Below are 23,446 nucleotides of genomic sequence, written 5' to 3'. Positions count from 1 at the left end.
AGCCAATGTACAATCTGTACAATGTCACAAGACACAAACCAGCAATTTTTAAAAGGTTATTCTGTATTCTTCAAGGATGAAAACAAGACTTGTTTTTCTGGGTTTAAATCATTAAACAGCAGGAAGGCTAGTTTTGTTAGTTTTACCAATTCTAGTATATGCTTAGTTTTAAAACGCCGGAAAAGACCTCCTTACAAGCAAGGTACATGATTGATCTGTTGATGATACATTTCCTTTCTCCTACAGGGTTCTCTGCTGAAGTGTCTTCAGTAAATTGCAGACATGACTTCTCCAGACTCTGAGATGGCCGCCTTTGGGGAGGCGGCCCCTTACCTCCGAAAGTCAGAAAAGGAGAGAATCGAGGCCCAGAACAAGCCTTTCGATGCCAAGACATCCGTCTTTGTGGTACATGCTAAGGAATCCTTTGTGAAAGGGACAATCCAAAGCAAAGAATCAGGGAAGGTCACTGTCAAGACTGAAGCTGGAGAGGTGAGTAAGAAACAAGGCTTAAAATCTCTATGTAGTTGCCAGTCTCAGGTCTTAGCTGACATACATGCATCTCCTTCTTCCTTTGACAGACCCTGACCGTGAAGGAAGATCAAGTCTTCCAGATGAACCCTCCTAAGTATGATAAAGTTGAAGACATGGCCATGATGACCCACCTCCATGAACCCGCTGTGCTGTACAACCTCAAAGAGCGTTACGCAGCCTGGATGATCTACGTAAGTGCCAGCCGCAGTCTTCCTTTGGGTAGCTAGGAGGAACTGCTCTTCCAGGCGAAGTGGAAGCCAACGTGTTGTCTCCCTTCCTCGCAGACCTACTCGGGTCTCTTCTGTGTCACTGTCAACCCCTACAAGTGGCTGCCGGTGTACAACCCGGAGGTGGTGTTGGCCTACCGAGGCAAGAAGCGCCAGGAGGCCCCTCCACACATCTTCTCCATCTCTGACAACGCCTATCAGTTTATGCTTACTGGTGAGTTGCTTGGTTTTCTTTAAAATTATTTGGCTTTGAACTTTCGTAGAGGAAATAAAAAGTCATTTCACTGCACTATATTTCAGTTTAATGGTGTTGGAAGATGGATGTCCTCTCATCATTGAAAATATTGTCTTTACTGGACAGCATCATTGGGATTATGTTTCTAACAATCAGTGTTAGAATCTACTGTCCAAGATATTTGGGAGGATATGGATAAACTTGTAAATTTCTACTTTTTTCTTCGTTGAGAGGATTGTTCTTTGAATGATTTTCTTTGCAGGAATGACAGTCACTAGTGTGGAGTCTGTAAGTAAGATTCAGTGTCAAGAGAAAGGAGATGCAATATTGAAGCCAATGCTTCCTTTGGCGTTTTTACGAAAACTCAGGAAGCAGTCTTAGTCAGACATTACAGTGAAGCCTGCTCGGAAAATTGATACTTCCTCCCTCCATCTCAGAAACAATTTCTTCTTTTCCATTCATCAATATAAATAGAAGCAATAAGAAGTGTAGTGAGAACATTTCTAGTGTTGTCTAAATGTCCAGACTTTAAAGGAAGAGCAGATTAGTCAGCAAAATATTAAACAAAGAGAGATACATTTTAATTCATTAAAATAAATCTTGTTCCCCCCTCCCTCCCCATTTACTGTATTTAATTCTGTAGTATTCAGTGCGGCAAGAAGGTTAATTGGAAGAGAATACTGTGAAAATGGAAGAATAGTATATTGATGATTGGTTAGTGTGTATTATCATGGCAGTGTGTATGTAACTCATCATACATTTCCTTCAGTACATGTGCAGAAACCTGATGAATGGAAACCCAGACTTTTCCACTGGGAGTTAGTTACCTAATGGCTTAGTCTCTTCAGACTGCATGCAAATTATTGGAAAACACCTTCCTAGAGGCATAGAACAAGTGTAAATCATCTGGCAAAAAGTACTTTCTTTGAAAGACAGCCCAGGCTATTAAAGAACATTTTTAAACACACATAGGCTTTCTTCAAAACATAACTCTGGCTAGTTAACTGTGAAAACACAAGAAGACATGCAAAAGCAAGGCTTTTAGAAAAATTTGCAGCATTCATTAGACTTTATGTTTACTTCTTTTTCAAATACACAAAGAGCAGAAGAGCTTAATATGAGTCTGTAGAGTCTGTACTGACAGAGTCAAAATTAAAAAAAGACAACTTGGAAAACATAACGTTATATCAGAACAACTAAATGAGATTTTCATTTGCTTACCTTAAAGTAGTGTTGGAAGTATTCATTTCTGGAATTCCTTCTTATAGTGTGATTCATCAGAGGAACAACTTCTGAATAAAAAAAACAGCAATAAAATAAACTTTAGTCAATTGCCAGGACAGAATTCAACCAGGCATCTACAGATCAGAAATTCTCACTAAAAATTGCCTGGAAACTGGTGAGCATTACACTAGCTTTTAAAAAGAGTTGTGAGGGAGTTTTAAGGAACAGCATACCAGTAAGCTTGATTTTTGTAAAAGGCAAACTGCCAGCAATTTCTAAACAAGGCAATTACTGGGCATGTGAATATATGTGACTTACCAAGAAAAAATAAGATTTTTTTTCTAAAAGGAAGTCTTGCCTTACAAAGCTACTAATTTTTTTTTTTACAAAGGAGAGCTAGTAAAGGTAACCTATCTGGATTCAACATAGATCTTTAGTACAGTTGATAAAGCAGCTATTTTTAGCATTATTTTTTATGCTTACATTCACTACCAGCTATAGAATTGAGAAGATTCAAAAAGAAGTGGTTAAGAAAAAGGAATACATGGTAAAAACTTTTATTTTTCAGTTTTCATAGTGCAAAGATTTTATCAGTGAAGTCACACGGGAATCTGTTCTGGGACTTCTGCTGTTGAACTTTTTTTTTAAATGATCTGTAAATGATAACAAGGTTTCTGATTTGACTAAGTCCTTCAGGCCAGTAAAGATGAAGTTTAACAGTGAAGAATTTCAGAGGGACTTTATGGCATTAAATGATTGAGTTATTATTTTGTGATGTGGCAACAAAGTTTGGTCAACAAGGATGTGAAACAATGGACATAGGAAAAAACCCTAAAAGATGGGCTCATTGCCGATAGCAACTGCTTCCGTAATAGATATCCTTTAAAATAACTTCAAAAATTTTGGCTCAGTGATCAGAAATCTACAAAATAACAAGCTGAAAGGTGAAGATCACTGAGCAAGAAATAGAGGCCAAACTGTTGTTACCCAAGGACTGTCTGCATCTTGTGCACTGTATGCATTTCTGCTCTTCCTTTTTCAAAAAAGAATATAGTAGAAATGGAACAGGTCAAGACAAAGATGAAAAGATTTCCCAAAGGTATGGCAGGACATCTGCTCAGGTAACTCTAGACAAATGATTTGTGCTACTTTATAAAATCATGCATGGCACGGAGAAGATGAATAGACAAGGAAAAAGTACATGAAAAATGAAGTTCAGCACCAACCACATTTTTTTCATTCACAGAGTAAGTCACTCAAAAATGGAGCAGACTGGGTGATAAAAGTTGAAGCAACAAAAAAAGAACTGAGCATGTGTTAAAAAAGCAACCAGACAAAATTCTGGACAGCAAGCTCAGCCTATGCTATTACAAAGAAAAACATCAAATTTAACTCTGAAAGTACCAAAATTTTGATATTCTAGAATACGGGAGAGTATTCTGCTAAAAGGTTACTACATACTTTCGATGTTTTTGTCATTTTCTTCAGGCAAAAATCAATTAGCCACTGACAGAAAAATCATCTAGGGGAGTGTATAGACTGATCTGGAGTGATTTTTCCTGTGTTATAAAGGTTATGAGAAGTACCTGCTACAGTTCACTTCAGTTTCCACATAGTTCAATTAATGAGTAACTCTACAAAAGTACCCCTTAGCTGGAACCCTTTTCATAAAGAAAAAGAGCACCTTGACCTAAAGAGAATATCCAGAAAAGAAGCACGTATACTGCACATGATATCCACATAAGTGTTGACATGGTAGCTTCCCAGCTACAGCTGGGAAGTGTAAACGTTCAGAAGGAATTAGACTGAAGGCACAGAAGTTTATGAAATTAATTACCTGACTACTGCTAGAGCATATTGTAAAAATTCCAGGTATAGTCTTATTCAGGATATTCATGATACTTCTTAATAAACTCTTTTTTTCTGATCTCTTTCACAGATCGCGAGAACCAGTCAATCCTGATCACGTATGTACATGTCTGCTTGGGTCCCTGTGGGTCTGCCAGGTGGCAGGGTACCTCCTGCCTGACCACACGCTCTCTGCTTCTCTCTTTGGTTTGACAGCGGAGAATCCGGAGCAGGGAAGACTGTGAACACAAAGCGTGTCATCCAGTACTTTGCAACAATTGCAGCGAGCGGGGAGAAGAAGAAGGAGGAACAGTCAGGCAAAATGCAGGCAAATTAATAGATGCTGGCTTTGAATCAATGCTTTCCTTTGTTCCTGACATGATTTTTGCAAAGGATAACCAGCAACAATTATCGTCCTGCAGGGAACGCTTGAGGATCAAATCATCAGCGCCAACCCACTGCTGGAGGCCTTTGGAAACGCCAAGACCGTGAGGAATGACAACTCCTCACGCTTTGTAAGTTGTTACTTTGGACAAAATCTCTCCTTTTCATTACAAGAGAATTGATGGCCCTAGCAGTATTCCACGTAAAGTAGATGTCAAAAGAACCCATCCAGGCTGCAGTGTTACTTCTTCTCCTTCACAGGGCAAATTCATCAGAATCCACTTTGGAGCCACAGGCAAACTGGCTTCTGCTGACATTGAAACTTGTAAGAGACTCTCCTGGCCTGATCCCATTCCCTCCCAGATTCCCACCTCCATGTGCCTTCCTGTGCCTGACTATTTCTCTGTTCCTTGGCAGATCTGCTGGAGAAGTCCAGAGTCACTTTCCAGCTCAAGGCAGAAAGAAGCTACCACATATTTTATCAGATCATGTCCAATAAGAAGCCAGAGCTAATTGGTAGGAAGCAGAATTATGTCTTTTTGATGATGATTGCTGAGCAACTGTTCCCCCTACTACCCGGATGTCAAAACTAATTGCCAACCGTGCCTTGCCTCTTCCTGCTTTCAGACATGCTCCTCATTACGACCAACCCTTTTGATTTCCACTATGTGAGTCAAGGTGAGGTCACTGTTCCCAGTATTGATGACCAGGAGGAGCTCATGGCTACAGATGTAAGTACTGTAAAGAAAATATTTTTGGTGATACTGCTAAGGTTGTTAGGCAATGTTTTCACTTCATTTCTTTGGACTGCAGAGTGCCATTGACATCCTGGGCTTCACTGCTGATGAGAAGACGGCCATCTACAAGCTGACAGGGGCTGTCATGCACTATGGGAACCTGAAGTTCAAGCAGAAACAGCGAGAGGAGCAGGCAGAGCCGGATGGCACAGAAGGTATCAGTAAATCCAGCAGACAACTTGTTCAAAGAACTTCTCTGTTTGCACAGATGATAAGTTCGACTCTGAAGACAGGCATTTGTTGGCCTGACTTGCCATGTAAAACACTGTGGAAGAGCATTTTTGTTCATTGTCTGAGACGAACTTCCCTGCCCATGGGAAATACCAATATTTTCTCCGTTGCACACAAGCATAGAGCCTGAAAGGGGGACCTTCAAATTCAACACAGTATACCTCTGTCTCTAAAACCCTCAACCACTACATCATCATGATGTGCAATCATATTTTTTGGTGAAATAAATCCTGCATCCTTTGCCACACAGAAATCCACTTTCCAAAGAAAAAGAATGTGCTGTATCCATGCCTTACATGTTCCCAGAGGCTTTTTGGATTCATCTGGGAACTTCAAGATTCAAGCTATTCCTATACAAAACATAGCTGTTCTTGCTTTCAAAGAAAGCCATGTTTAGCATCCAGAATTTACACTCCTTCACAGACCTTCTGTATGACACCAGACAATGCTTTTCCATATCTGGAACACGGCAGCAGGGTTGGTCACACTGACCAAATTCTAGCCGTTGTCCAAAGATGCATGCTTCCCTCTCTCTCTCTTTCCCTCTTTAGTGGCTGACAAGGCTGCCTACCTGATGGGCCTGAACTCAGCTGATTTGCTCAAAGCCCTGTGTTATCCCCGCGTCAAAGTTGGGAATGAATTTGTGACCAAAGGTCAAACTGTGGAACAGGTAAAGACCAGAGGACTTGAAAATGGCTTGAAAGGGTACTTGAGGATTCTTCTTTGACCCTAGGATGTAATTCCGGTCCGTTTTCTCTGCTTTAGGTGAACAATGCAGTTGGTGCCCTGGCTAAAGCTGTCTATGAGAAGATGTTTTTGTGGATGGTTATTCGCATCAACCAACAGCTGGATACCAAGCAGCCCAGACAGTACTTCATTGGAGTCCTGGACATTGCTGGTTTTGAGATCTTTGATGTAAGGACAAGGATTTGGCACCGTAGCCAAGGGAGGGTCATGGGGGGGTCATGAGGACTCAGAAACACGTTTCTCTTTAAGAAGATTCAGAAGTTTACCCTCCTCATCTGCAGTTTTCTAGAAAGCCCTCCCTCTTCTCTGTCACAGCAGCACCCTCAAACGACTTCACTAACAAACGCTTTGATTCTAACGTTGTGAACAGGTAAAAGAAAGCTCTGCTTTCTGAGAAAGTGGTCTCAGAGGCCCTTGAGCTTGCAAAGGTCCTAGGCTTTTCAAACAGAGACAGCTCTAGGAGTGAGGCTCACAGAGATGTGGGTCAAAGGTGCGGATGCTCTTGGAAAAGCCAAGGAAAGGATAGTGCTATGGGAAAGTTCACAGCATGTTTCCTGCGTTGTGAACACAGTGATGGTGTTAGGACTTCTGTGTCAGAGCAAAGAAACCCCCGGACTGGTAATCTGAGGGCAGAGAAATTCTTGGGAGGTTTCCACTCTCCGAGAAGTCAGAGGGTTGAGACACCTACACAATGCTGCAGCTAATGTTACCGAAGAATTTGCTTTTGAGTAGCACAGTAAAAAAGAAATGTGGCTTTGAGCTTGATTTCAAAAGTAAGAACAATAAATTCCTTCACGGACAGTAAGTTTTACAACAGAAATTCTGCTAAGGAAACACACGCTGTTGGAGTGGTGTTCTATCTGGGGAACTTCAAACAGCATTAGGAGAAGGCTAGCAAAACCCGGTGGTGTTTCTCACACATTGAGAACCTGTGCACTACTCCTTGCTTTGGGCAGTTCAACAGCTTTGAGCAGCTGTGCATCAACTTCACCAACGAGAAACTGCAACAGTTCTTCAACCACCACATGTTCGTGCTGGAGCAGGAGGAGTACAAGAAGGAAGGAATTGAATGGGAGTTCATTGACTTTGGGATGGACCTGGCTGCCTGCATTGAGCTCATTGAGAAGGTACCTTTTCCTTTCAAGAGTACAATGTATTTTGGAATTCTGTGATGTTTCTGAGCCAGATTCTTCTCAGAAAGAACTTACGGCCAGATGTTCAGTGTCAGTTAAACCAAACATTTTGCACTGAGATCTGTTTTAGTCTGGGGGAGAGAAATTAAGAAATGTAAATCTGTGTGTCATCAGTCCTGCATTACCTGGTCTTCGAGCATGGAAAAGGTAGCCTGGACTCCCACCAACAGACTTCTTTAAAACAAACCAGAGTCAGTCTCTTTTCCTTTTTCCTCTGAAGACTCAGATCAGAACTCCACACACAGATCTGGGAAATAAATATCATCTCACCTGATTTCCCAAAACAGCTGGGCCTCTTGTAGCTATTTTCGCAATTATTTTTCTGTTTACCACTTCCCCCTCCAATTCTACTCCCAATTCTAACCTGAACCAGACAGACGTTCTTGCTAGTTGCATTAAGACAGGCTGCAGGAAGGTAAGGGAAGGCAGAAATAAGCTCCTTGGTCGAGAATACCTCCTGACAAACTCAGGCCCTTGTCCAGGCTTAGATGCTACCAGCAACACACTCGCACCTTTGATGGTCCTAGCACATGTTTCACATCATTATTTTTGTCTGTCACTTCTTGTGGTACGTTCCAGCCCATGGGCATCTTCTCCATCCTGGAAGAGGAGTGCATGTTCCCCAAGGCAACTGACACCTCTTTCAAGAACAAGCTCTATGACCAGCATCTGGGCAAGTCCAACAACTTCCAGAAGCCCAAGCCTGCCAAAGGCAAGGCTGAGGCCCACTTCTCCCTGGTGCACTATGCTGGCACAGTGGACTACAACATCTCTGGCTGGCTTGAGAAGAACAAAGACCCCCTGAATGAAACTGTCATTGGGTTGTATCAGAAATCATCTGTGAAGACACTGGCCTTACTCTTTGCCAGCTATGGTGGGGAAGCAGGTAAGCTCTGTTAAATCCATGTTCGGTGTGTTCATATTGTTCAAAGGGGAATCTCAAAGACAATATTAAAGGCATCTGCTCACTTAAATCAACTTTGCAGAGGCTGGTGGTGGCAAGAAGGGTGGCAAGAAGAAGGGGTCTTCTTTCCAGACTGTCTCAGCTCTTTTCCGGGTAAGGGCAGAATTCATTACCTTATTATTAGAAATAGCCACTGAAACAGCACAGGAGCTGAGTAGAATTTCAATGAGAAGACAAGCCTGTAATTCCCTGAGCAGACTCTGATCCATATTTATTAAAGGAGGTTTATGCCAACATAACAATGCATTTTTGATAGGTAAAAACACTGAAAGATTCAGTTTTTGTATGCACATAATATATGAGCATGCAGTGCTTACAAGCTTTAATCTAAACTTCACCTTGTAATCATCTCACAGGAGAATTTAAACAAGCTGATGACAAATCTACGCAGCACTCACCCCCATTTTGTACGATGCATCATCCCAAATGAAACAAAAACACCTGGTAAGGGGATATAATAGGAGGAAAACTCAAGCCACAGAAGCTCTTCTCCTGAGTATCAAACAATGGGGCAGTCAGTAATGGTGATGTTTGTTAGGCGCCATGGAGCATGAGCTGGTGCTGCATCAGCTGCGATGCAACGGTGTGCTGGAAGGGATCAGAATTTGCAGGAAAGGATTCCCCAGCAGAGTCCTGTATGCTGACTTCAAGCAAAGGTAAGAGGGCTACAAATTTCTCCCCACTCAAACCAAGATGATAGCCTGAGTATCTTAAAAAGACTTGAAATATTACATTTCAAAAACGACCTAAGTAGTAACAGAAGTATGATTTATTGTGAGTTTATGATTTATTTTATATTGAGGATTCTCTTGGACTCTGATTTAACAGTATGAAAAGTTCACTTACACTCTCTTAAAAGAATGCACTGTCCCTAATTCATGACATTACTCATTCAGACAGCCAGCTGTTGCTGAGAGCACTGTGAAGTTCAGTTGCACTGGTGGTTTCAGTAATGTGGATTTCTTCATATTCTGCTTTCTCCTACAGATACAGAGTTCTTAATGCAAGTGCTATTCCAGAAGGCCAGTTCATAGACAGCAAGAAGGCTTCAGAGAAGCTTCTTGGGTCCATTGATGTGGACCACACCCAGTACAGATTTGGTCACACCAAGGTAGAAACAAGTACTGCATTCAAACACTTTGTGCCTGTGTTATGCACTGAGACTGAAGTGCTACAATGTTCACTTTCTTAAGGTGTTCTTCAAAGCCGGGCTGGTAGGTCTGCTGGAGGAGATGAGAGATGAGAAACTAGCAGAGATTATGACCATGACACAAGCCAGATGCAGGGGCTTCCTGATGAGAGTGGAGTATCGCAAAATGGTGGAGAGAAGGTAGACATTTCTCATACCTAGTTTGTTCTCATGGTACTGGATGAATAAAGTTTAAATTCATCACACCGAAGCTATGAAAAAGCCGTGTGAATTTCATTTCAGGGAATCCATCTTCTGTATTCAATACAATGTTCGTGCATTCATGAATGTCAAGCACTGGCCCTGGATGAAGCTGTTCTTCAAGATCAAGCCCTTGCTGAAGAGTGCAGAATCTGAGAAGGAGATGGCCAACATGAAGGAAGAATTTGAGAAAACCAAGGAGGAGCTTGCAAAGTCTGAGGCCAAGAGGAAGGAGCTGGAGGAGAAAATGGTGGTCCTGCTTCAGGAGAAAAATGACCTGCAGCTCCAAGTGCAGGCGGTGAGTACCACCGCTCTGTTGTCCCTGGGAAAAGAAACAGCCAGAATGCTTGTTACCCTAAGCAGAGACTTGCAGAAAGCGGACTAACATGCAGCAGAAAACAGCCTAAAACACAGACCCTAAGGCACTCTTAACTTTGAGTAAACAGACACTGGCAGGGGCGTGGTGAGTCTCACGGTAGCCCCACATGAGACTCGGCGTTCCTGCTGTCTGAGGAAAGAATCACGTAACACTAGCCCACACGTAATCCACAGCAGAGAGCTCAGAACTGGCAGGGAAGTATCTCTCCGTCTAGTCAACTCCCAAAGCAGTGTATCTGCCTAACAGAGTGAAGGCAAACCTGAGAAGGAGCCACTTTTCCGACTTACAGTTACGCTAGAAGGCCTTGGTTACTTTCAGAAACATGGATACTTCCCATGCAAACTCAATTAGGAAAAGGCAGTCTCTTCACACCAAACAAAACACCACTTTCTCCACTAAATCATTCTCACCAGGCCTTGACTCGCCAAATGATACGAGGTTCATGAAGAGTCAGTTAAAAAGAAGAAGCTATTGAATAGGTTTTGTGCCAGCAAAAAAGATTCCACGCCCTTGCTGCTGCTGCAACTAGCAATTGAAGTGACCACTGTTCTGTCGTGCTTGGGAGTGCAGGAGGTGTTCTCATAGCTACACTCTCTCTGTGAGGCACTGTGAAGAGACACAAAAGATTTGGAAACAATGTGGATACCAGATGAACAGGTTTCCCAGTAGACACCCGGTAGGATCTTCCAGCTGCTGGAGTGGAAGGCCAGGTTCAGCCCCCATTTTAACACATGCCTACTCAGTGATACAAAAGGCAGCGTGGAGTATCTTGAACACATTACAACCCACCAAAATCTGTGTCTCCCCACCAGGAAGCAGATAGCTTGGCTGATGCTGAGGAAAGATGTGACCAGCTCATCAAAACCAAAATCCAGCTGGAAGCCAAAATTAAGGAGGTGACTGAAAGGGCTGAGGATGAGGAGGAAATTAATGCTGAGCTGACGGCCAAGAAGAGGAAACTGGAGGATGAATGTTCCGAGCTGAAGAAAGACATTGATGACCTCGAGTTAACATTGGCCAAAGTGGAGAAGGAAAAGCATGCCACTGAAAACAAGGTACGCACATGGGGAATCACACAAAGGGCAAAGGGACACACGCCTCCCACATCAGCCTGGTATCCTCAGAATGAAGCTAGGTTTGGAACACGCCAGGAGCATCAGAGCAGGGCAGCTAGGCAGCCCCAATAGAAAACAAGCTCCTGGCTAAGCACTGCAAAGTGAAAAGGGCACTGCACTAGCAGTCAAGTCTTTTTCACAGACTTTTGGTGCTTTCTTACAACCAACAGGTGAAAAACCTCACCGAGGAGATGGCAGCCCTGGACGAGACCATTGCCAAGCTGACAAAAGAGAAGAAAGCCCTCCAAGAGGCCCATCAGCAGACACTGGATGACCTGCAGGCAGAGGAGGACAAAGTCAACACACTGACCAAATCTAAGACCAAGCTGGAGCAGCAAGTGGATGATGTAAGCCCCCGTGTAGCTGGATGAAAAAGTAAGCTTTGTAGAGGAAAGCGTAGCCAGCAAAGCGCTGATGGTTTTGCTTGTTGTAGCTGGAAGGGTCCCTGGAGCAAGAGAAGAAACTGCGCATGGACCTTGAGAGAGCTAAGAGGAAGCTGGAAGGAGACCTGAAGCTGGCCCATGACAGCATAATGGATTTGGAGAATGATAAGCAGCAGCTGGATGAGAAACTGAAGAAGTAAGTGTGGCTGTGGGGCACCTGAGTGCTGGGCTGGTGCACTGGACTTTTTTCTTTGAACTGTAACATGGTTTGCTTTGCCCAAAGGAAAGACTTTGAAATCAGCCAAATCCAGAGCAAAATCGAGGATGAGCAAGCCCTGGGCATGCAATTACAGAAGAAGATCAAGGAGCTGCAGGCAAGGCTCTGTTCCTTCCCCTCTTTGACCCAGTCTCAGGTCAGGAAGGAGGAGGGCATGGTTGTGAAGGGTCCCTGATGTTCCCCAGGCTCGTATTGAGGAACTGGAGGAGGAAATTGAGGCAGAGCGGACCTCTCGCGCAAAAGCAGAGAAGCATCGGGCTGACCTCTCCAGGGAGCTAGAGGAGATCAGCGAGCGCCTGGAAGAGGCAGGAGGGGCTACTGCAGCTCAGATTGATATGAACAAGAAGCGTGAGGCAGAATTTCAGAAGATGCGCCGTGACCTCGAAGAGGCCACGCTGCAGCACGAAGCCACAGCTGCTGCTCTGCGGAAGAAGCATGCGGACAGCACAGCTGAGCTTGGAGAGCAGATCGACAACCTGCAACGAGTGAAGCAGAAGCTGGAGAAGGAGAAGAGTGAGCTGAAGATGGAGATTGACGACTTGGCCAGTAACATGGAGTCTGTCTCCAAAGCCAAGGTATGGAATTGCAGTAGAGCCTGCTCACAGGGCCAAGGTATGGCACATAGGCTACCTGTACCAGCCACATTCTCACAGAAAAATCCCTGCTGTGAGGATAAGGCAGAGTCCAGGTGTTCATGTTGATTCCTTCCTCGTGTTTGCTGCCTAGGCAAATCTGGAGAAGATGTGCCGCACACTGGAAGACCAGCTGAGTGAGATTAAAACTAAGGAGGAGCAGAATCAGCGCATGATCAATGACCTCAATACCCAACGAGCTCGTCTTCAGACAGAATCAGGTGAGGCATCCTCATTCCTGAGGTGCAACGGGAGGACTTGCATGCCATGGGCATACTACAGGGTGCAAAGTGATGACTGGTGTAACATCTCCAAGCCACTCCTGATGACATGGGTTTATGGGTAGAAATTCTCGTATTATTAATAGTCGAGTTACTTTTTTCCACTTTACCTTTCCCAGGTGAATATTCACGCCAGGTGGAGGAAAAGGATGCTCTGATTTCTCAGCTCTCTAGGGGCAAGCAAGGATTTACTCAACAGATCGAGGAACTCAAGAGACATCTAGAGGAAGAAGTTAAGGTCTAGAACTACCCTATTATCCACAACTCACTTTATCCCTTAAATCATCTCTAGAATCCTGTCTGGTCCAAGACTGGTTCAATATTTTTGCCCCAAACAAACATAGTGCTGGTGGGAACACCACTTGTGCACAACCCTGCAACTCATAAACTAGAGAGGGAAGGAAGCATAATCATTTTGATGTCCCTTCAGGCCAAGAACGCCCTGGCCCACGCCTTGCAGTCTGCTCGCCATGACTGTGACTTGCTCCGGGAACAATATGACGAGGAGCAGGAAGCCAAGGGGGAGCTACAGCGCGCCCTGTCCAAGGCCAATAGCGAAGTGGCCCAGTGGAGAACCAAATATGAAACGGATGCTATTCAGCGCACAGAGGAGCTGGAGGAGGCCAAGTATGTGGGAAGTGGGATGTCAAATGGCTGGGGAAGACTGAGACTGTGAAGGGAAATTGGAAACTGGTGACTCTGAGAGTGGGGTAGGACAGGGGTGGGACAAAGGCAGCAATATACTGTCTTTGTGGTCAAGAGGAGAGAGCGAGGGAGAGGAAAAGGGTGCTGTGGAAAAAGTGTAGATTGGAAGGACAAACACAGCCTTTAGGGGGAGAAAGTCTAAGACAAGCCAAATCCTTAGTAGGTGCTAGGACACAGAAGTGACGGACCCTTTTGGTGGCATGCAGTCTTGGAACAGAAAAAATACTGTGAAAAGCACTAGCCTTAACACCCACAAAGTAGCCAAGTGCCCTCTCATGAGCAGTGCAACATTGGCTCCCCTCTAAGCTCTAACCTGGAGGTCTGCTTATCTCCTCCAGGAAGAAGCTGGCACAGCGGCTACAGGATGCAGAGGAACATGTCGAAGCTGTGAATGCCAAATGTGCCTCCCTGGAAAAGACAAAGCAGAGGCTGCAGAATGAAGTGGAGGACTTGATGATTGATGTGGAGCGAACCAATGCTGCCTGTGCAGCTCTGGATAAGAAGCAGAAGAACTTTGACAAGGTCTTTTGGGCTCTTCATGGAAGGTTCCTGGACAGAGCATACCTTCCTGATTGCCACACCCATACTTACACTACATTTCTCTTCAGATCCTGGCAGAGTGGAAGCAGAAGTATGAGGAAACGCAGGCTGAGCTGGAAGCCTCCCAGAAGGAGTCTCGCTCTCTCAGCACAGAGCTGTTTAAGATGAAGAATGCGTATGAGGAGTCCTTGGACCACCTGGAAACGCTGAAGCGTGAGAACAAGAACTTGCAGCGTAAGTCCCCGGCCCTCTGCTCCTGGCAGGGCTTTCTCACTACCCACCGCTCCACGTGTCTCTGTGCCTGCAGGTCTGCAAAGATGCCTGTCACCTTGGTGTGACAGGGCCCTTCCCATGTGGCTCTGTGCCTGACCATGCTGCTGGTCTTTGTTCCCACAGAGGAGATCGCTGACCTGACGGAGCAGATTGCTGAGGGAGGAAAGGCGATTCATGAGCTGGAGAAAGTGAAGAAGCAGATTGAGCAGGAGAAATCTGAAATCCAAGCCTCCCTGGAGGAAGCTGAGGTACAGGCAGTGCTAATGGTGTCCAGACTGAAAGTATGGGAGTAGTTACCTGCAGAGGTGTCAGGAAAGCAAACCTAGCTTTCATGAAATACCACATGAGAGATGGTGTAGAAAGGAAGCAGTAGTTTAAGTCACTGTTCCTGCTGACTTGTCCAGGCCTCCCTTGAACATGAAGAGGGCAAGATCCTGCGCCTCCAACTTGAGCTCAACCAGGTGAAGTCTGAGATTGACAGGAAGATAGCAGAGAAAGATGAGGAGATCGACCAGATGAAGAGAAACCACCTCAGAATTGTGGAGTCCATGCAGAGCACCCTGGACGCTGAGATCAGGAGCAGGAATGAAGCCCTGCGGCTGAAGAAGAAGATGGAGGGAGACCTGAATGAAATGGAGATTCAGCTGAGCCATGCCAACCGTGTGGCTGCAGAGGCACAGAAGAACCTGAGAAACACACAGGTGGTGCTCAAGGTCTGTTCAGCAAAGCTAGAGAAAGAGAAAAGTCTTCCCTGATATTTTTGGCACCCAAGCACACACCACCAGCTTGTAATTTCTCTTGTGTCTTTTACAGGACACCCAGATACACTTGGACGATGCTCTGAGGACACAGGAGGACCTGAAAGAGCAAGTGGCCATGGTGGAGCGCAGAGCAAACCTGTTGCAGGCTGAAGTGGAGGAGCTACGGGCAGCCCTGGAGCAGACAGAGCGGTCGAGGAAATTGGCTGAGCAGGAGCTTCTGGATGCCACTGAACGTGTGCAGCTCCTCCATACCCAGGTCAGGCACTCTGCTGGAAATTAATCCCATCAACAAGGGATAACACAGGATGACATTGCTATGCATCTTGTAAGTGATTACCATGTATGTAAAGACTTGATGAGCCACACTGAGGTATGGCCAGTCCAGCCAGACACCCGTGTCTGGTTTACTGCCAGGGCTCTAAAGAGGCATTAGACATGTTCATAAACAATACTCACACTTTCAACTCTTGATGTGAAGGCATTAGGTCTAACAGAACAAATCATGTCTTTCCTGTTACACAGAACACCAGCTTAATCAACACCAAGAAGAAGCTAGAAACAGACATCATGCAAGTTCAGAGTGAAATGGAGGATATGATCCAGGAAGCTCGCAATGCTGAAGAGAAAGCCAAGAAGGCCATCACAGATGTGAGTTGGGGGCTCTTTTCAGTGCTGATGGTGTATATATTCATCCCCTGACTGTCTCCAGCCCCAAAATGTCTTTGACCTTTTGCTCTCCTCAGGCAGCCATGATGGCAGAAGAGCTGAAGAAGGAGCAGGACACCAGCGCCCACCTGGAGAGAATGAAGAAGAACCTGGACCAGACGGTGAAGGACCTGCAGCACCGTCTGGATGAGGCCGAGCAGCTGGCACTGAAGGGAGGCAAGAAGCAAATCCAGAAGCTGGAGGCCAGAGTGCGTAGGGCTTTTATTTGTGCCTGGGTGAACATGTCATGTAAGCAGCCAGCAGGGAAGCTCGAAAGATGGGCTTGTCATTGCAGGTGCGGGAGCTGGAAGGGGAGGTTGATGCTGAGCAGAAGCGCAGCGCTGAAGCCGTGAAGGGTGTGCGCAAGTACGAGCGGAGGGTGAAGGAGCTGACCTACCAAGTAAGGCAGGGGGCCTCCTCGGCCTCACACACTCTCATCTCAGGAAGCCAAAGTTTTTTACAGCACTTCAAGGGGAATGTTATTTTGTGGTGTGGAGAAACCAATAATTCATTCTCTTCCCTGTTTGCCAACCTCTTTAGTCTGAGGAAGACCGGAAGAATATTCTCAGGCTGCAGGATCTGGTGGACAAGCTGCAAATGAAGGTGAAATCCTACAAGAGACAGGCTGAGGAGGCTGTAAGTATTGCTTGGAGAATAGGCAAGCATTTCTTTGTGTGGGTGTCACAGAGATGCTGAGGAGATGAATATCAGAAATTTGGAAAATGCCAGTAATCAACAATTGAGGGTTTTAGGGTCTGTGTCATCCCGATAAACCCCCCTGATACCCGAGTACCAAACAAGTTGGAGAATAATTGCACAAATGACAAATGCAAGTGACAATATTGCTCCTCAAGAGTGACACAGCACTGGTGAAGCTTGTCACAGTGGGCTCCTGAATAAAGGACGATGAGGAGGTCTGTGTGAGGCTTATGTGTACGCAGTGGTGGCTGTGGGATGGAGGTCAGGGCCTTCCTCCAGGGAACAGCCACAGCCCCGCAAGGCAGAGATGCAAGAGGAATGAAACCCCTGCCCTGGGCTCCTTACCACCGACTCCCTTTTCCCGCACAGGAGGAGCTGTCCAATGTCAACCTCTCCAAGTTCCGCAAGATCCAGCACGAGCTGGAGGAAGCCGAGGAGCGGGCTGACATTGCGGAGTCGCAGGTCAACAAGCTCCGAGTGAAGAGCCGAGAGTTTCACAGCAAGAAGATAGAAGAAGAAGAGTGAGGATGTCGTGAGGCAGCAAAGTGACCTGAAGGAAGCACAAAATGTGAACCTTTCGGTCATTTCATTCTGTAATTAGTCTTTGTAAGCATGTCAATATCTAGAGAATAAAGAATGTAGACTTCTTCGCATACACACTATGAGCCCATGTTATCATTTTTTTCTCTTTTTACTGGTTAGGGCTCTATAATCATTAGCCTTTGGGCACAGTTTTGAGTTATAACTTTTGTGTACCTCTGCCAGGGTACATCTTTTTGTCATCTAGCTCCTAATTTTGTATCCCTTCTTTATTACTTATTCACTGGCGCATGAATAGAAATTTAACTTCACATGAAGAGAAATCAGGGACAATAACTGCTGACAGTGACTCCTGCCATTCAGCCTTCATACTGTTCTGTCCTAAACAACCTCTTATGTTGTATTTACCTATGCAACACCTTAGTACTTCCTGGTTGTGCAGCATATCAGGTGTGAGCTGATCCTTTTGCTGCCCATGTTGAGGAATGATAAGCAACAGAATTTATGTTTTTTTAGGAAGCTAACAGGTGGTCATCTTTACTCTCCTCTATGTTTGCTTCATGAATTTAATTAAATAGGGGGACCATCCCCTTAGAATAAAACTGGACAATGCTTGTGACAGTTCTGTGAAGATTCCTTTAATTCCCGTAAATCAGACCAGCGTCTGCAAAAGCGAAGTCTCTGGCACACTAACCTCTGAAACACTACCCTTCCTGGGAGAATCTTTCTTTCCTGATGTGGGAGCCCAGCTGTTCTATGCGGTGCTTTCCTTAGTGGTGTTGTAGAAACCCGAGGCCTCAGCCAGGAGCTTTTCTCACTAGCCTATGGCAAGGGAGGTCAGAGCAGACAGTGAGCAGAGAAGAAGCAGCTGCAAGTCGCCCATCAGTGGAAGGGAAACATAGCAGTGTTCATTAGCAGCTGGTATTACAGTACATTTGAAAACACAAAACTACATATGTGGGGGAACACAATGCAGTGTCACATATAAAAAGACTGACTCTGAGCCAACAATTACCCATGAGGAGCAAGCTCTTCCACATGTGCTGCATAACTATCTGAAAATATCTACTCATTTCTCAGCACTGGTAGCAAAACAGAAAATAAAAAGAGACAAACTGACTTTGCAAACAATTATGATTCCACAGGGAATAAAGATGATGAGACACATGGAGGTGCTTCCATAGGATGACCAATTAAACAAACCCAGAGACTTAAGATAGGAAAGCAGAGAACTGAGTGGGCATACAAAGCAGAACTATAAAATCAGCACAGTGTGGAGAGGCTTGACAGAGGCTGATGTTACAGAATCATAGAATCATAGAATGGTTTGGGTTGGAAAGGACTTTATAGACCATCGAGTTCCAATCACCCTGCCACGGGCAGGGACACCTTCCACCAGACCAGTTGCTTAAAGTCCATCCAGCCTGGCCTTGAACACTTCCAGGGAGGGGGCATCCACAACTGCTCTGGGTAACCTCTTCCAGTGCCTCACAACCCTCATAGAAAAGAATTTCTTCCTTTAGTCTAAACCTAAACTCCGGCTTTCTTCTAGGCCCCTTCAGGTACTGGAAGGCTGCTTTAAGGTCTCCCCAGAGCCTTCTCTTCTACAGGCTGCACAGCCCCAACTGTCTCAGCCTTTCCTCACAGCAGAGGTGTTCCAGTCCTCTGATCATTTTTGTGGCCCTCCTCTGGACCAGCTCCAACAGGTCCATGTCCTTCCTGTGCTGAGAGCTCCAGAGCTGCACACAGGACTCCAGGGTGGGTCTCACCAGAGCAGAGCAGAGTAGAGGGGCATAATCACCTCCGTCACCCTGCTGCCTGCACTGCTGGGGATGCAGCCCAGGAGACAGCTGGCCTTCTGGGCTGCAAGCACACACTGCCGGGTCATGTTGAGTTTGTCATTGACCAGCACCCCCAAGTCCTTCTCCTCAGAGCTGCTCTCAATCCACCCTCCGCCTAGCCTGCATTTGTGCTTGGGATTGCCCCAACCCATGTGCAGGACCTTGAACTTGGCCTTCTTGAACTTCATGAGATTCGCACAGGCCCACTTCTCAAGCCTGTCCAGGTCCCTCTGGACGGCCTCTCTTCCCTCCAGCCTGTTGACCAGGCCATGCAGCCTGGTGTCATCAGCAAACTTGCTGAGGGTGCACTCAATCCCACTGTCTATGTTGCTGACAAAGATGTTAAACAGCACCGATCCCAGAACTGACCCCTGAGGAACACCACTCCTCACTGGTGTCTACTTGGACATCAAGCCATGGACTGCAATTCTTTGAGTGCAAACATCCAGCCAATTCCTTATCTACTGAGTGGTCCATCCATCAAACCCCTGTCTCTCCAGTTTAGAGACAAGGATGTCATGTGGGACAGTGTCAAATGCTTTGCTCAAGTCCAGGTAGATGACATCTGTTGCTCTTCCCTTATCCACCATGTTCTAACAGGCTCTGGCATTAAAAGAAACGGGAGAGTGCAGAGGGCAGAAAGAGGAGGAAGATGTGTATGTGTGTGTGTGTGTTTATGAGAGTATGTGTGTGAACTAAATGAAACTAGGCAAGATATTCAAAACCACAATGAGATGTGGGTTCTTTACAAAGTATACAGTTAAGCTGTGGAACTCCTTGTCACTAAAAACTAAAGGATTACATGGACTGAAAAGAGACTTGGACATGTTCATGGAGAGAACATCTAATGGAAGTAACTACAGAGAAACCCCATCCTTGGTGCAAAAGCTCACAGCTGTACAGAAAGACAGAGGCTCAGAGAGAACTTGAGAGTATCAGCTGTTGTCATCTGGGAGAAAGGAGGCATAGTCCCCTCCAAATCCATTTCGTGGGTAGAAAATGAGGCAGCCAGTCATAACACACACACACCAAAAGATGTACACCTAGGACACACAGGTACGAACACATAGTTGTTGAATCACACTGTTTTTATGCAAGAGATGTTTGGATAGCCACAGTGACGCACTACTGAACCTCCCTAGGAAAACTGGGAAAAATGCAATCCAACACACAGCAAGGCTTTGGAATCGGAGCCCAAAGAGGTAAAGTCCAAACCTAGCTAACTTGTGAGGCCAAGACCAGTATGGGGTCATGTGATGACTCTGCTCTGAGACCCTACAAGTCACCCTGCAAGATACTGGCTAACTGGAGGCACTTCTCAGGGAGCTGAAGAGACTGAACTGGAAGGAAGGCAATACATACCTGTGCTGGCTGGCAAAGCAGTGACCAAGTGAAGTGGCCACTGCAGCTTGACCTGGAGAGGATAAGAGACACATTTTACCTGTTTAGAGCTCAAACTATGTCCCCGTCTCTTGGGCTAAACTCAGACCTTGCCAAGTACAAGCCTCACAGAGAGAAAGGTGTGTCCCCAGAAGACTTTAGTGGGGTGAGCAGGGAATCTCCCTGGGGCAGCGGACGCCAGCACTGTTAGGGCACCCTGACACTATGGCTACTGGTTATCTGGTGGCACAATGCCAACATTGCTTCATTTCTGACCCGTTTCCTTCCCTCTTCTTATCCAAGAGGCGTGTTCCCCTCCTCACCTGCCCTGCAGCAGCAGCACTGCAATTGCTTTGACGGGTGATGGCAAGGGCATTCGGAAGGTCACCTTCTCAGCTGAGACCCACTGTCCAGCAGCGATTGCTTCCAGAGGCCTTAGCTGCGAACATGAGAGGCGTCTGAGTAACTCATGCAAGCGCAGCCCAACTTCAAATGACAGGTCTGTCCTAACAGCCACTCTACTTACCTTTCCAGCTAGACAGTCTGTCCTTCTCCACTGAGATGCTCAGTCTTCTTCAGGCTGCAGGAAGCCATGGAAGAATGCTATCACTGGAAAGAGAAGACACAAGCAATAGCAGAAGCTGTGGACCAAACTCCCTAAAGGAAAGATGCATTCAATTTCCTTTTTCCTGTTGTGAGGTCAGGGGAGACCTGAGTGGAGAAGCAGCGTGAGCAGATGGCAAAAGGCCATCCTGGTTTCTTCACAGCTATCCTGAGAAAGGATACGTCTTAACCAGACAACCCACAAACACCCACATGGACTAGACATGGTATGCTAGGCGTGGAGAAAGAACTCCTCATATTTAATTCCACATGGCTCAATGCCCACCAGCAGAATAAACAGGCTTCTTCTAGACAAAAGTGTGTCCGTACCATATGCAGGCTCCAGCACTCAGCCATGTCTTAGCAGAAGGGCAGGGAAGAAGAGTTTTCCTCCAAAGGATTAGGGTGCTGGCATTTCTGTTCAGCTTGGGCTAGCATTCCTGAGAGCTCTCCTTTTACACACAGGACTGCTGTCTGAAGAATGAGTGCTGAAGTGGAGCCTAGGCATTCCCTGTCACACTGCCCATCGGGTCTGGTGACGTCTCTCCCAGCATGCCGAACAAATAATTGCAGCATAACCGACAACGCCATTTGAAAGCTGCGCTTCTTACAGCGGATGTTTTCAAACATGCTTTGCCTCTGCTCATGCTGGAAATGCTTTTGCTTCGCCTCTAAGCACCTTGGGTTCAGTGCTGAACAAATGCAACTGCAACCCGTTACTGAATGGAGGTTTATGATGTCTTTGGTTTTTCACATAGGAAGTGCCATACAACATCACCCACGAGAGACATCATCCCATTAACCCTGTGAGGAGGAAATCCACTTTGTGAAACAAACTGAAAAATCTGGAAGGCAGGAAGGCAGGCAGGCAGGCAGGAAGAAAGGAAGGAAGGCAGGAAGGCAGGAAGGCAGGAAGGAAGGCAGGAAGGAAGGAAGGAACGCGGGAAGGCAGGAAGGCAGGAAGGCAGGAAGGCAGGAAGGCAGGAAGGAAGGAAGGAAGGAAGGAAGGAAGGAAGGAAGGAAGGAAGGAAGGAAGGAAAGGAAGGAAGGAAGGAAGGAAGGAAGGAATTGTGGATGCTTTGGTGACAGAGTGACATCTTGCCTCTGCTGTAGCTCCCACTTCAAAAATCTGTGTCCATCTTGCTACACACTAGGCTGAAGCTGGATCTTCCATGTCACGTGATCCACCAGTGATTCACAGTGTGCACTCATCAGTGCCTACAGGCATGCTCTGCTAATCCAGACAGCGTGGCTGATAACAACAGCGGCATGCTGCAAATCCCACGGGGACTGCTTTTTCAAATTCATCCTTGCTTGCTTTCAGTAATCTTCCTATAACTTGATCAAGTTATAGGTGAGACAATGTGTTGTGTATCACAGTTCTTCTGCACCCTGAGCAGTCAGGCAGCCTTCCACATGTTCCTCACAAGAAGCTGCTGTCTGCGTTTTTCTGTGTTCTCCTTTACAGATGTCCTTGTGTTCTCCTCACCTACAAATGGTCTTCTCTTGGAACATTTTTCCTTCTAAATCTGAGCGGAAGTCGGCTCATTACCTCTCCTTGACTCTGCCCATAGTCAGTTAGGCTCATATTGCTTATGCAGGAATTCTTTTGGAGCTATTTTCATTCTTGGAATTAATCTCATTGTTTTAATAGAGAAATGAGGAGGACCCTGGGAACGATCAACCGGTCAGCCCCACGTCAGTGACTGGTAAGATCATGGAACAGGCCTTCCTGGAAGTTATGTCGAAGTCTGTGGAACACAGGGAGGTGATCTGAGACAGCCAACATGTCTTCCCCAAGAGCAAATTGTGCCTGACTAATCCAGTGGCCTGCTGCGATGAAGTGACTGCATCGGTGTACAAGCGAAGAGCAACTGATGTCATCTACGTGGACTTCTGCAAGGCCTTTGACATGCTGCCCCACAACATTCGTGCCACTAAATTGGAGACTTATGGTTTTGATGGGTGGGCTGTTAGACGCATAGGGAACTGGCTGGATGGCCGCATCTGAGGAGCTACAGTCAAAGGCTCAATGTCCAAATGGAAGCCAATGATCTCCCTTAAGCGTTCATACCAGACTCAATACTGTTTAATATCTGCACTAATGACATACACAGTAGGCTTGAGTGCACCCTCAACAAGTTTGCAGATGACAGCAAGCTGAGTGGTGCAATTGATACACCAGTGGGAAGGGATGCCATCCAGAGGGACCTTGATGGGTTTGAAGAGTAAGTCCACGTGAACCTGATGAAGTTCATCAAGGCCAAGCACAAAGTCCTGCACAGGGGTCAGGGCACTCCCCACTATCAGTATATAGCAGGGGATGACTGGATTGAGAGCAGCCCTGCAGAGAGAGGTGATTCTCCCCTTCTGCTCTGCTCTCATGAGACGACACGTCAAGTGCTGTATCCAGCTCTGGGAACCCTGGTACAAAGAAAACACGGACCTGCTTGAGCAGGTGCAGAGGAGGGCCACAAAAATGATCTAGGTACTGGAACACCTCTCCTATGAAGAAAGGCTGAGAGAGTTGAGCCTGTTCAGCATGGAGACAAGCAGGCTCT

General features: G+C 46.0%; 1 protein-coding gene and 1 long non-coding RNA gene across 3 annotated transcripts; one reads left to right on the top strand and one right to left on the bottom strand.

The window, feature by feature from the left end:
- Window positions 1–247: 247 nt before the first annotated feature.
- LOC104330319 (myosin heavy chain, skeletal muscle, adult) lies at window positions 248–17,180 on the top strand. Its single transcript, XM_075441122.1, has 38 exons — window positions 248–489; window positions 579–722; window positions 816–972; window positions 4,157–4,184; window positions 4,282–4,393; window positions 4,488–4,580; window positions 4,711–4,774; window positions 4,867–4,965; window positions 5,077–5,180; window positions 5,263–5,401; window positions 6,029–6,147; window positions 6,243–6,392; window positions 7,181–7,351; window positions 7,997–8,303; window positions 8,404–8,474; window positions 8,738–8,825; window positions 8,920–9,037; window positions 9,369–9,492; window positions 9,575–9,711; window positions 9,814–10,069; window positions 10,963–11,205; window positions 11,436–11,612; window positions 11,699–11,844; window positions 11,932–12,022; window positions 12,111–12,500; window positions 12,652–12,778; window positions 12,958–13,076; window positions 13,269–13,465; window positions 13,882–14,065; window positions 14,152–14,317; window positions 14,480–14,604; window positions 14,761–15,069; window positions 15,170–15,373; window positions 15,640–15,765; window positions 15,861–16,031; window positions 16,118–16,222; window positions 16,363–16,458; window positions 16,891–17,180. The coding sequence occupies exons 1-38, from the start codon at window positions 283–285 to the stop codon at window positions 17,044–17,046; spliced, it is 5,820 nt and encodes a 1,939-aa protein (XP_075297237.1). The 5' UTR covers window positions 248–282; the 3' UTR covers window positions 17,047–17,180.
- LOC142363882 (uncharacterized) lies at window positions 8,734–21,305 on the bottom strand. Of its 2 annotated transcripts, none has more exons than XR_012766019.1 (4): window positions 21,216–21,305; window positions 20,809–20,891; window positions 20,606–20,721; window positions 8,734–10,093 (listed from the first exon to the last, which is right to left on the bottom strand). It is a non-coding gene; the product is annotated as an uncharacterized LOC142363882 (long non-coding RNA). The 2 variants fall into 2 exon arrangements; XR_012766020.1 differs by lacking the exon at window positions 8,734–10,093 and adding an exon at window positions 20,264–20,316.
- Between the last annotated feature and the right edge of the window lie 2,141 nt (window positions 21,306–23,446).

This window comes from Opisthocomus hoazin, chromosome 21 (genome assembly GCF_030867145.1).
Source record: "Opisthocomus hoazin isolate bOpiHoa1 chromosome 21, bOpiHoa1.hap1, whole genome shotgun sequence".
Lineage (NCBI taxonomy): Eukaryota > Metazoa > Chordata > Aves > Opisthocomiformes > Opisthocomidae > Opisthocomus > Opisthocomus hoazin.
This window is presented reverse-complemented; position numbering and strand designations above follow the sequence as displayed.